At 36.5% G+C, this 12,161-nt stretch overlaps 3 protein-coding genes across 7 annotated transcripts in view; all 3 read right to left on the bottom strand.

Annotated features, from left to right (window-relative positions):
* LOC126760732 (protein singed) overlaps positions 1-6,653 on the bottom strand; it is a 63,764-nt gene extending 57,111 nt beyond the window's left edge. The window contains exons 1-2 of the mRNA XM_050476589.1: positions 6,538-6,653; positions 5,619-5,849 (exon numbers count right to left, since the gene is read on the bottom strand). The gene's annotated coding sequence lies outside the window, so the exon portion shown is untranslated. The remainder of the gene's footprint in view (positions 1-5,618; positions 5,850-6,537) is intronic.
* Positions 6,654-6,997: 344 nt separating this feature from the next.
* Positions 6,998-9,624, bottom strand: LOC126760733 (kelch-like protein 5). 2 transcript variants are annotated; one of them, XM_050476592.1, is made up of 6 exons: positions 9,526-9,624; positions 8,201-8,563; positions 7,823-8,127; positions 7,551-7,761; positions 7,394-7,495; positions 6,998-7,337 (listed from the first exon to the last, which is right to left on the bottom strand). In XM_050476592.1, exons 2-6 carry the CDS (start codon positions 8,453-8,455, stop codon positions 7,107-7,109), a joined length of 1,104 nt encoding a protein of 367 aa, XP_050332549.1. In that variant the 5' UTR covers positions 8,456-8,563; positions 9,526-9,624; the 3' UTR covers positions 6,998-7,106. The 2 variants fall into 2 exon arrangements, with proteins under 2 accessions (XP_050332549.1, XP_050332548.1); XM_050476591.1 differs by lacking the exon at positions 9,526-9,624 and adding an exon at positions 8,926-9,262 and having other exon boundaries at positions 6,999-7,337.
* LOC126760734 (myb/SANT-like DNA-binding domain-containing protein 1) lies at positions 9,220-11,828 on the bottom strand. 4 transcript variants are annotated; one of them, XM_050476593.1, is made up of 4 exons: positions 11,053-11,828; positions 10,121-10,877; positions 9,921-10,054; positions 9,220-9,844 (listed from the first exon to the last, which is right to left on the bottom strand). In XM_050476593.1, the coding sequence occupies exons 2-4, from the start codon at positions 10,339-10,341 to the stop codon at positions 9,522-9,524; spliced, it is 678 nt and encodes a 225-aa protein (XP_050332550.1). In that variant the 5' UTR covers positions 10,342-10,877; positions 11,053-11,828; the 3' UTR covers positions 9,220-9,521. The 4 variants fall into 4 exon arrangements, with proteins under 4 accessions (XP_050332550.1, XP_050332552.1, XP_050332553.1 ...); XM_050476595.1 differs by having other exon boundaries at positions 11,657-11,828; XM_050476596.1 differs by having other exon boundaries at positions 11,687-11,828.
* Between the last annotated feature and the right edge of the window lie 333 nt (positions 11,829-12,161).

Genomic DNA, 12,161 nt, shown 5'->3' with positions numbered 1-12,161 from the left:
GAAAGACGAAGTTGGAGGTCAAACAAAGGGTGGCAAATGTTGATGACATGCATTTGAAAGACGAAGACGCCACAGCGGTAGTGCTGTGGAGCGCTCGTGTTGTAATCAAGCAATTTCAAGGGCAATCACACATTTTCCTACATAAACACAAGTAAATATGTATGTACTTATGTATGTGTGAGGTTCTTTGTGTGCGTGTTGATGGAAGATTAATATGCGTGCAGTCGCTGAATGTTGACAAATCTGCATGTGGGCTAATCCTTTGACATCAATTGGCATAGCTATGGATGTGTTGTGGGTAACAATGACACGTGATGGAAATGCACGCGAGATTTTTTGTTGGTCAGTTGAAAAGAAGTCCATATACTCATGTATGTACTTATAGTAAGAGAGTTATAATATAAAAATAAAACAAGAAAACGTTAACTTCGGTTGCAGTGTCAGTCAGATCTGAAAATTTGATTCAGATAATTCAGTGTAGGTTTTGAGAACAATCCTAATTGTCAACCGTTGATTTCAAGCTCAAAATGTCTAATTTTTTGGACCTGGTGGTTTTGTTTTTGTTGCAGCCGGTACCTAATCATCATTCGGATGATAAGGATGAGATATGTAAGTTGCCGTCGAGGTCATCGAACTATACGCTCAGAAAACGTGCTGTTTCGACGGGGTTGGGCCATAGGTAGCGAGGAGTCAGAGGTGTAGGGTTAGCACGACATGCAAAGAGATAATAAGTGTCATAGGTGACTCATTGCACGCTGGACATACCTACATATGTATGTATGTTGGATATGTCAGGGTCTGTTCTGGATAACCTTAACCTGCTGCGCAAGGGTCACTCTCGATTCTCGCGGCAATTCGAGCTTTTCGTCTGCAATGGCTGGTAATTTGACTCCAAGTACGCCATTCACTGAGAGGGAGTCGACTCCACTGTGAATGGCGGTCAGTGCATGTCTGAAGTTAGTTGCGTTCGAAGTCCGGTCGGAGTATTGTTTTATGTCGTAGACGTAGTTGAGGAAGGACCTCTTGATGTTTCTAGTACGAGATTCCACTCCAAGCAGGTGAATGCAGAGATGATTTCTGCGAAAGAACACCAGCAGAAATTGCTTGGAGAGGAGTTTATTATGCTCTTTAACTGGGAGCATACGGTCCGCACTTTGGAGGTATTCGATGGTAGACATCATGGACCGTAGTTCAGAGTGCAATGTGCTGACATGTTTGTAGCTGCCTCGTCTGCATTTCATTGCATCCAGGTGACCATATTGGTGCGGCGTGGTTAAGGACTGGCTGGCCGATTACCTTGTATGTTGCCAACAACGTTTCTTTACGTTTCCTCATGTGTTACAGGCTAGCGACTTGGGAACTTTGTTGCGGCTCTGTACTGAGGCAATAATCGCGATCGTGTGAGGAGTGAAGAAGCATAGGCAATCAAAAGTCACACCTAAAATCTTAGCGTTATTGACAGTTGGAATCTTAACGCAATCGAGTGCTTTTATTAAGGTCAAGTCTGTACTCCTTTGCCCAGTTACATCGTGTCTCCGACGTTCCCTTCTAGATTTGTACAAACTTCGTCGCAAACTAAAAATATCCGGTACAGGGTATAACAAATGAGGTATATTTACGCCAACTTTCATATCAAAATAAATCTCACACCCGAGATGTCAAAGCAAAGATTTTCCGACTTTGAAGACTTTATTAAGAAAATAAAATCTAAATTCATTTAAGAAATATGCAACAACTAAGGACTCACTTGAGCAGTGGCAATGAACTCGCCACGCGCGCTGCACTCGTTGTTGGGACGAATGATCTGTACTGCTGGAATATTTATAAATGTTTGTGCGTGTATATAAAATACTTAAGCATTCGTAAACGTACTGAAAACACATAAATATGTACATAAGTGGTTAAGCGTTCACGCATAAATATCGATGCACACACGACTTGCTTCAGAATGACTTAGCGGCGATGACTAGCGTATACCTGGCGGGCGAGCGCGCTCGGCACTTCCGGCGCAATAAACGGAAGCAAGTAATATAGCATGAAATAAAATAAAAAATATATAAAAAGGTAGTCAAGTCACTGCGCTGCGGTGGTGGCATGATGACGACGAGCCGGTGTGATGACTCTGATATTATTCGGTAGCGAGCAATTAGACTCGTAAAATTGAAAATACGTAACTAACACGTCGAGTTTACTAATTCCTACAGAAATTTGTGTGTATGTGAAAAGTGTGAGGCAACGATCAATGCATTTGACACCAATAAATTCAGTTACGTCCAACACTTAGGCAACGTGACAGGAATTTGTAATTATACTGAAAGATTGAAAAGGTCTTAACCTTGTTGGAAAAGTACAGATGACATGCAGAATTTTCAGGGAAGTCCTTATTTGAAATTTTCTTTGTACATGTGTTCAGCCTTACACTGATTTTATGTTTCCCTGTATTCTAAATGTTGATTTCCCTTACAAAAATAAACATTTCTTCTCTTAGCAAGTATTTTTCCATTCGCAAATATATTGGCAGGGATGTTATTTAGGCAAAATATTACCAAAAGAAAAACGAAAACATATGCGCGCGTGATTTGCAAGCTGATTTATTATGTACCAAATACGTGTGTTTTTGCGAGTTCTCTGTAGGATAAAGTTGAATGAAATTGTAAGCGGCTCGCAAAAAGATCGGACAGATTTTGCTAAAAGCACAGCTTCTTTGAATTCATACTAAAATTTTGCTAGGAACAACAACTACCTACACATTGTATTTCAAAAAATCTATATCATAAGCAAGAATCCTGCCCGTTTATTGTCAGAAAATTGCTTGTGGGACAATCTTCGTACCGGCAAATATGTATGTACATGTTCAACTCAACGCATATGTGTGTGTCTGTGCCAGCGCGAAATTCGACCATATGCCGGTACACAAGGGTCGATTTTCGCTTATCTCCTCTTTGCTATTTTCCCCATTTGATTAGGGGTGGAACTTTATCACTTGCCAAAATATTTGTGCGTAATGTCAATTGCTTTATCTCAATGAAAATTCTGCATTTTATTTTAAGCCACATTCGTGGGTGTAGTTATAACAGTAAATGCTACAATGCGAAACACATATTAACCGCTTTTAAAGCATTATTTTCACTGATTTCCAATCAGGACACAACAAAACTCATTCAACAACAACAAAACTCAATCAACAACAAACTCTTGGTACATCACTTGACTAAAAATCCATTGGCATACAAACTATTGTGCACGACTGTTTTTGTTTTCCTATTTCATTTGCACTTTTCTTTATTTTCATCAAACAAAAGCCGCCTTGGGAAGAATCCACGTTTCACAAAGCAAACTCGTCAATGGTGCACTGGGGACTATGCTTGTATGTATGTATGTATGTGCCTATGTGCTTTACTTCATCTGTGATAGCAATACATTTATACAAATTTATTTTTATCCTACTTTCAACACATCCTCCCTCTGTGCTCAAGTGTAGGAAATGAAACGAAACATTGGGTAAATTGAATGCTGTAGCCACTCTCCGGTACATGGGTACTTGTCCACAAACTACGGGAAGCCATAAAGCACACGCCCTAAATTCACACAAAAGATCCTGTTGGTAATTGAACGTCGAGCAAAAGCACCAGCAACTTATGGAATACGGAATACATTCAATGCAAAGGAACTACGCCAACGGATACATACATGAAAGCAGACAATTGAGAAGGTGGACGCACGAGACGGAAGGGATGACGATGATGAGTCAAAACGCCGGTGAAGTAAAATGTCAATACACCGGCACGTATAACTACGGAAGAATACAATTAAATTGGAATATTTGCTAATAGTAATAAAATCAAATTCATTTATATTAACAGAAATGTAAATATGTTTAAAAGGAAATGACATAAAACTAATAATTATTAAAATTCCAGTTAAGGCAAAATTTTGCAGTTCCGCTTTTACCGTTTTGTATATTATAAATGAATAATAGAATTTTAAATATTTTAATTAATTTGGTTCTGGTTGTGTTTTTCAACTATTTTATATTTTCAGCACAAAACAGCTGATCGTTAAATTTCACTTAGATTTATTGATGAGGAATGCACCGCGACCTTAGGTCTATTGTGCCCTTAAATTCCACTTAAACATGTACTTATTTTTATGAGCTTTTGTAAGTAGGTTTTGCAATCAGAAAAATTGTATAAACATAATTTTGTTGTTGTTTTCCTTGAAGGATATAACTGAGAAAAATATTGCGCTTGACAGCTGCTTTCGGCTGATTGAAAAATTATTTTTTTAAAAAACCTAATAATGAAACTAAATGGTTTTATTGCGAACATTTTTCAGCAATTTTTTGAAATGTTCCACATTTTTGTCTACTTTATAAATAGCAGCACAAATGTTAAAGGCATAAAAAATGCAAACGCAAAAGGAATAAACCATATGTCAAATTTAACTGACGTCTCTGCTCTTATAAAAACTCTCTGAACACTGCAACCAGAAGTTGTTATAAAATATGTGCATTTTCTTATAAAATTTGTTCATCTATTGTAAATATGTGCATGTAATTATGTATGCATGAATATATATGTTACGCTTTTCATACGCTACGACAGTAATTAGCGTTGTGTGTAATTGTCATTGCCAATGCAATTGGAGCGTCCATGCTAACAACAAGCAACTGTGCAAAGCTAATTAAAAGAAAATCAACACGCAGTAAAAAACACAATATTGAAAAACATACTAGAAAACAAGAAATCAGCGCAAACATAATTCAAAAGGAAAATACACAAGAGCGAAGCACAAACAACAGCAAGCAGCAAGTAAAAATTACAGGTAAACAGAATGCTGTTGGACAACTGATTGTGACGTTTTATACACACACATACAGAGGCGCAGAGATAAATAAATGGCAAATCAAGTTGTCACATTCCCAACATACACACAAACGCATATGTACATATACCATGCATTTAATGCATACCCTCAAGCGGCACTTTATTTGGGGCAAACTATCTTAGAGACGTCAACTGTCAAGTAATTAGACAATAAATACTTTTCAATGCAGAATTCTATTAATTCATGATTTTCTGACTGTTTTATATACATACATACATATGTATGTATATGTCTGCATTATTTTCCTTTCAAGAGCCAATAAGCTTTTCTGCAAACCGCAGAACTCCACATGTTAAAGGTGGCAACGCCGTGTAGTTATAAACAACTTGATAAACAAGCAGCTAATCCACCACCAATGCCAAGGTGAGGAAGCCGGTCGAAAATGCAAGCAGACAAATATGTGCGTACATACAAACATACACACACACACAAAAAAAGAGCCAAAAACAGAAAACTACATGCAATCGCCGGAAAGTAGACGAATAAGCCGACAACGAAATCAAAGAAAAGCTAAAGAAATAAGGAAAACTGTATAATTATGGGAGGGATTTGAAATTAATGCAAATTATGCATAATATTATATGGAGATAAATTAGGTTTGCAGACAAAGATTTGACTTGTCTTCAAGAAAGTCAAAAAAAAATTTCGCTAATTCTATATTTCTTTTTTCTGCATCCTAGTACATTTTATGCAAAAAATAATAATCAACAATTTTTAAATATAAAACTTACACTTTCAGCTTCAGTTTTTCAAGAAAAATTCGTTGTTTTTCGCCTTGATTGCTTCTGAGGTTTTTCGCGAATGCTTTTTGCTCGACAGTTGCAGCTTTATGTCTCAAAAATATTGCACACCCACGACTATTGAATTATTGTAAATATTTTAATTATTTTTAGCTAAACTCTTCAGTATAGCTTTATTTAATTTTTTATTTGTTATATGAACACTGCAGTAATTATTTTGCACTAGAAGTAGTTAAACAAATCACCAAATATACAAATTATTACCAACTTACTCCAGCGTTTTCACGTTTTTTTTTTTAATTTCAACCTTTATGTGTGTGCGCAAATGCGCAGAAATGTTTTCACACAATTCTTACAAATTTGGGCGAATGTCAAAATTGTAAAATATTTCTTTTGCACAATGTACTCAATTTTATTTATAAAAAGATGAACAAAATGAGCCAATTTCAAAATAAATTTTTCAAAACACTAAAAGTCAGATAAAAAAATATGTAATGATTATTTAAAGAAATCAAAAATGAATTGCAATCAAAATATCCTTTGTGACAATTTGTTTGTGTGGCAATCGACAAAAGCAAAAAGGGCGGTTTCGCTGCTCCTATTAACGACAAACACCGGTAAAAGGCAACAGCAGCATCACCGCATACATCTGCATCTACGCACATGCATATGTGTACAGACATATCCCAAACAAGCAACTTGTCTACCCCACACACCCCTCCCATTTGCTTATTTTTTTTTTAATTTTATAAGCACACAAAGGATACTCGACGCACTTGTCAAAATTTTCTATTTATGTGCAAATGAAACAAAATGAATTTGGTATCATAGAAAAATCCTTCCGATACAAAGTACTAATATTTAAATTGTTTAAAACTGATTTTGGCTCATTTTATATTAATTTTCTTACATAGTTATTTTTTTTTTAACACAAGATTGCTGGAAACCGCCTGCAATTAACAAAACTCGCACAATTATTTCCACAACTATCGCTCATAACGCGTTGCTAGCTCGAATGAATTGTTCGTTCGTCGCCGGCTCGAAAGAAACCCGCTGCCGGCCTGACTGGACGCAGTGCTGCCATTTTCAAACAAAAATAACTGCGTCTGTAAGCACTGATCGCGAACATGTTTGAGTTGCGCCGCAGGCGGATGGTTGCCACAGTGTACGCTAAATATATAAATTCCCAAATTGAAATGTGTGCAATGTTACATCGGCGCTGGAGAGTAGCGAGTAGAGAATACACTACTCTGCGCTGTAATTTGACATGCTCTGTAATAACGACTGTTAGTGTACAGAAACTGAAAAATTACATATGTACTTATGTTTTCCTAGTGGGCAGAATATGTTATTCCCGCATGCACCAACGGTTTTATTGAAACATTATTTTATTCCTCTTTCTGTTTTGGCTTACCAGTATATTTATATTAACATATTATTTTATTTATTAATCCATATTTTATTATTTATATTTATTTTCTAATTATTCTCTTTGGCAGAATAACGCGATTGCAACTTATTTACTATATGGTTTGGCACTTCCACACAGCTGAATATACCATAAACAGGCAACGGTGTTTTTTCAATCCACTTGTCATTCTCCCTATCATATTCCTCGACCGTGTACACATCGTGTCCGCCCAGAGCCCATATTCGGTTGTCAACTACGATGGTATATGTACCGAAGCGTGCAACATTTAACGGCGCAATCTGCAATTTATTTACTTGAGAATGAAAGGCGTAAACTTTTCGCACATTTTACAAACCTCTCTCCAAGTATTTAGCTGTGGATCGAAACACTCGGCAGTAGCTACATAGCCTTCATTGTAACCACCAATAATGTATATCAAACCATCTAAGACTGTAACCTACAAAACATAACCTCAAATTACTGTAACATTCTACTATTTTATTGCAACTTACGCCCGGCCAACCACGTGCTCCGTGCATATCACAGCAACTTATCCAAGTATTTGTTAGCGGATCATAGCATTCCACTGCACTTAGTGGCCGACAGTCTATGCTCAGACCACCGAATATGTAAATTTTGCCATCGTAAACGGTGGCACCTGCGCCGTATCTGTGATGGGCCATAGCGGGCAGTAGGTGCCATTGATTCGTCGCTATATCGTACCTAAATCAAAATAACGGCTACAATTTTTTGGAGTGTTTACTTTCAGAGGTTGTGCACTCACATTTCCGCTGTATCAAAGGGTTCATCGCCATCGTGTCCGCCGAAAGCGTAAATGTTCCCGCCCAGCAGCACCGCGCACAAGTCATCACGACGTTGAGACATCGCCGACATTTGCTGCCACTCAAAGGTTTGCAAATCAAGGCATTTAATGGTGTTATTCCGCTGAGTGCCTCGAGCGCGGCCACCAACGAATAGCAGCGAGTTATTGTGATAAAAGACAGCATAACTGTAATCGATAAATCTAAATTCAAAGCACGTCTGCCATTTGTTGAGCGACATGTTGAAACGCAGGATGGGTTTGAGCTTCTGCAATATCAGATATTTTATTAGATTGCAATGAACGGTAAAAATAATAAAAAATAATAATATTTTTACGCACTTTTACATCATTCAAAATCAGCAGCCGGCATTTCCGCTCTTTCCGCGCCTTTAAATAATCGGGCATTAACCGACTATCGGTATCGTTCGACACGCTCAGCAATGACAATGCTTCGGTTGCTACTTGGTCGCCATTAAGCAGAGGTTTTATGTACTTTGTTATGAATGCGGCATCAAATTGACCGAGTTTCAGCGCGGTTATGAGCTGGGAAAGATCTTTTCTGCGAGTTTCTTTATCATGCTCGTACCAACGCATAAGCGCCTGAAAGACATCCACTTCACAATCGATATTCAGTTCATCGGCACTTAAAATTTGTTGCAGTATTTCCGGTGTGTAGTCGAGAAACTCTGTGCTATTGATCACCTGTTAATAGAAATCGAATTTGGCGATAATTTAATTTATTTTAACGTTGTTTTTGTAAGTATATGACTGGTTAACTGTAATAATTAGTAACTTGTATTTATTTAGTAGCTGGTATTTATGCATTAGGAGTCATAAACTGTTTTCCTTGATCAAAAGCAGTTTACTTTTTTAGAGGAAAAAAACTTAAAATAAATTAATCGGCTGCCTGATGATCTAACGCGATATTTTGCCGATAAAAATCGCACATACTCGCACAATCTTATCTCATATCAATTTATTTACGCAAAAAAAGGAATGAAACACTTTGATAACTTTCGAAGAAATTCGCTTTCAGATAGATTTTTATTAATTACTAAATTTACCTGTGCAAAGTTTTGTATCACAAAGCTTATGGATTGATCTTTTAACTGTCCAATCGATGACGCCATATTTGGTGACCAAACTTCTCACATTCAGACCTCCAGGTATATATTTACGGAAGAGACGACAGCGAGTGACTAAAAGCGCGTTGCACGCTAAACTATTATATATACATATGTTTGTAGATATGTAACGGCATTGATTAACAATGCGAAGGGGGAAAGTACCGAACTACGATTTCACAATAAATGAAATTACAAAATTGATTACTCAAATTTATTAAACAAACAATTCAGTCATGATGGAGTGCTGATGTTTCCAGTAAAATAGTTTATTTGGAATAAAAACACAAATTGAAGGAATAATATAACCCAAAACTATCGATATTTAATGGTCTAACAGTAAAATCAGTTCTAAGCACACTCAATGCACATCTATAAACCAACATATGTATTTAATAAAAAGCGATTTTTAAAATTTACTTAAGTATAAATCTGCTGCATCATCCAGGTAACAAAGTCTGGAGTTTAGGATATCGAGTTCAAATCAAATAACTTAAGTTAATTATATTAAAAAAAAAATACTAAATAATTACTTATTACTGTTTTCTACTCAAGTAGTCCATTATTGCTTGTGTAAGTTTCTTATTGTCATCGCGCAAATCTTTCAAAACTTCCAACTTCTCCCTTTCCACTTTGACCATTTCTCTCATAAGTTGGTTTTTCTCGTCGGCTGATGCCTTCAAGCTTTCGCACATTGAAATTATTTTTTCCGAGTTTTGTGTTTTCGATGTGCGCACATTTGTGGACGCGGGCAATTGTGTGCTATCTGGCGGAGGCGACGTAATTGCGTGGGAATCGAAGGAAGGCGAAGACAAAGGCGCCGCCAGCGGTGTCAAAAAAGCTTCTAAGTTAACGGGTACTAAATAAATCAAATATAAATAGTTAGATAGTATAGTTTAGCTAAATCATTTTGAAAGAATTAACTATGTATGTACCTTTATGTTCCATGCTCTCTTCAGATGAAGCATCGGTGGTGTTGACAGATTTACGGCTTATTATTCTGTGCACCTGTTCGTATAATGGCCACACCACCGGCGCACTGGATGTTGCTAAGTCCATACTGCATTTTCTAGAAGAAACAAATCGAAAATGTTTCAATATTTACTCGTTGCTTTGCATACCTTTTACTGTTTACCTGTACTTAGCAGTCAAGTTGGTTATTTTGTATTTGACATCGAGCACAGAGAGTTCCATGCCGTGTTTAGCCAACTCGTCGGACATCTCCTGGTAAATGTGAGTATTTTTCTTCGCACCGAGTAATTGGTCACGTTGTTGCTCCCACAAATCGACAAAGTAAGCTTCTGTCGTTTCATTCCAGAAAGTACGCTTTCTCCTTTCCTTTACAGCACTTTCCATAATTATTTGAACGGTCGAGGTTTTCCTTGCTATTTACAACTTATTTGTTTATATTTTGTGCAACAGTGTGGCCCAACTCTTGATATATAGGGTTTCATAACACCAAATAAATGTGGTGTTTAAGGTGAGTTTATTGATGCTTAAGCTGAACTGCATAATTTGCGTAAGCGTATGCGTCAGTTTGACAGTTGAGTTGAATACATAAGTTCGTTGTCGATGAGCTTCATGGCTAACGCGTGTTCGAAAGGTTTAGAAATTGGAAATTTGGATTGAATATGCATAGAAGTTGCTTCATGCAACGATGAGGACTATCAACGCAACTAAACGCATTGCCACCCTTGAGTTTTCGCTTACGCATATGGATGTCATGCATATTCAGCTTTAATTCTATAGTGAACATCATGTTTATAGGAAGCATTTACAATAAACACCAAAATCTTGTGATAACTAGATTTTAATAGTAAAAATTAACGCGATTTTTTACTGGCACATAAGTTGAGCAAAAACCCCATAAATATTTGATGAGTGATGAATCGCTGCAATAAATTCTAAATTTGTAACGCATCAAAAAACATGGCAATTAAATCTAAATGATTTATTTACAAAATTGCATGCTTCAAAATAAAAAAAAAATTTAAATCGAGTAGAAATCAGTAAACTTAACTATTAATTAAAATGCATTTAGTTTATCATCACTAAACTTAAACATACACATGGTTATAGATGCGTCTATATGATTGGCATACATGCATTTAACTGAACTTAAGTAGCATGAATGACTAGTCCATAGCGTGTGTCCAACCAACCAATTACTTTAAAAACCAAACAACACTTTGAAAATTGTTACACTAACAGTTTTTTTTCGCAAATAAAAGTGCATTAAAAAGCATTAACAATTAAGACAACGCATGCTCTGTTAATTTTCGCGAAACTATAGCATGAAAAGAAAGAAATAGCTGAGTTGAAGAAAATTCAATAGCATGGTCTCAGCATGTCCGATCTGTTGCACGCCACATGCTTTGCGCATGCGTAACGCCGCTGAGCTTTTTCTTGTGTTTAGTAGGCGTAGATTTCTGTGTCTTGCAGTTGCTGTCAAATTGGACCCTAATGGCAAAGAGAGTGTAAAGGATGCTTTAATAAATGGACGCAATGATGATCAACTGATTTAGGAGAAATTTTCATCACATCCGATTTCCCTTGGGTGTTATAGGTATACATTATGACACTATAGTTGTAAATTACAACTTGCGATTACACAAAACAACCAATGCTTAGTAATACTTTCGTGAATATTAAATACTCATCAACATATTACACATAGCAACTTATTTGACAATATACATACATATGTATGTATATGTACGCAATACATGTATCATATTTATGTATCGATTTCCTGTTACTTTTTTTAAAAAATCTTATAGTTAACACAAATATTCGCAGGAAAGTTAAACATCAAAAATATATGCAGGCGCAGAAACTACAAATGTTAATAATTTTCATACCATAAAAATCAGCTGTTGCGGTGTTACCAACGCGACGGTTAGCAGTGCAAAAATCGGAAGTGGAATTACTTAAGAAATATGCATAGATATTTCTTAACCATCTTTCTCTCTTTTTTCACTTAAGAATGCTTCTTTTAGTTTATAAATATGTATTCAAATTCAAATTATAAACCTAACTTTTATTAAGTTATTACAAACTCTGTAGTCCTCTAAAATCTCTCAAAACATATGTACGTCAAACAAGTGGTAACGCTCGCGGAAACAGCTGTCGGCGGTGCACAGCTGTCAGAGACAAGTCTGAAGGGTTGAAAAAGA

The sequence above is a fragment of the Bactrocera neohumeralis genome, chromosome 5 (genome assembly GCF_024586455.1).
Source record: "Bactrocera neohumeralis isolate Rockhampton chromosome 5, APGP_CSIRO_Bneo_wtdbg2-racon-allhic-juicebox.fasta_v2, whole genome shotgun sequence".
Lineage (NCBI taxonomy): Eukaryota > Metazoa > Arthropoda > Insecta > Diptera > Tephritidae > Bactrocera > Bactrocera neohumeralis.
Note: the sequence above shows the minus strand (reverse complement) of the source record. Positions and strands in the feature narration are given on the sequence as shown.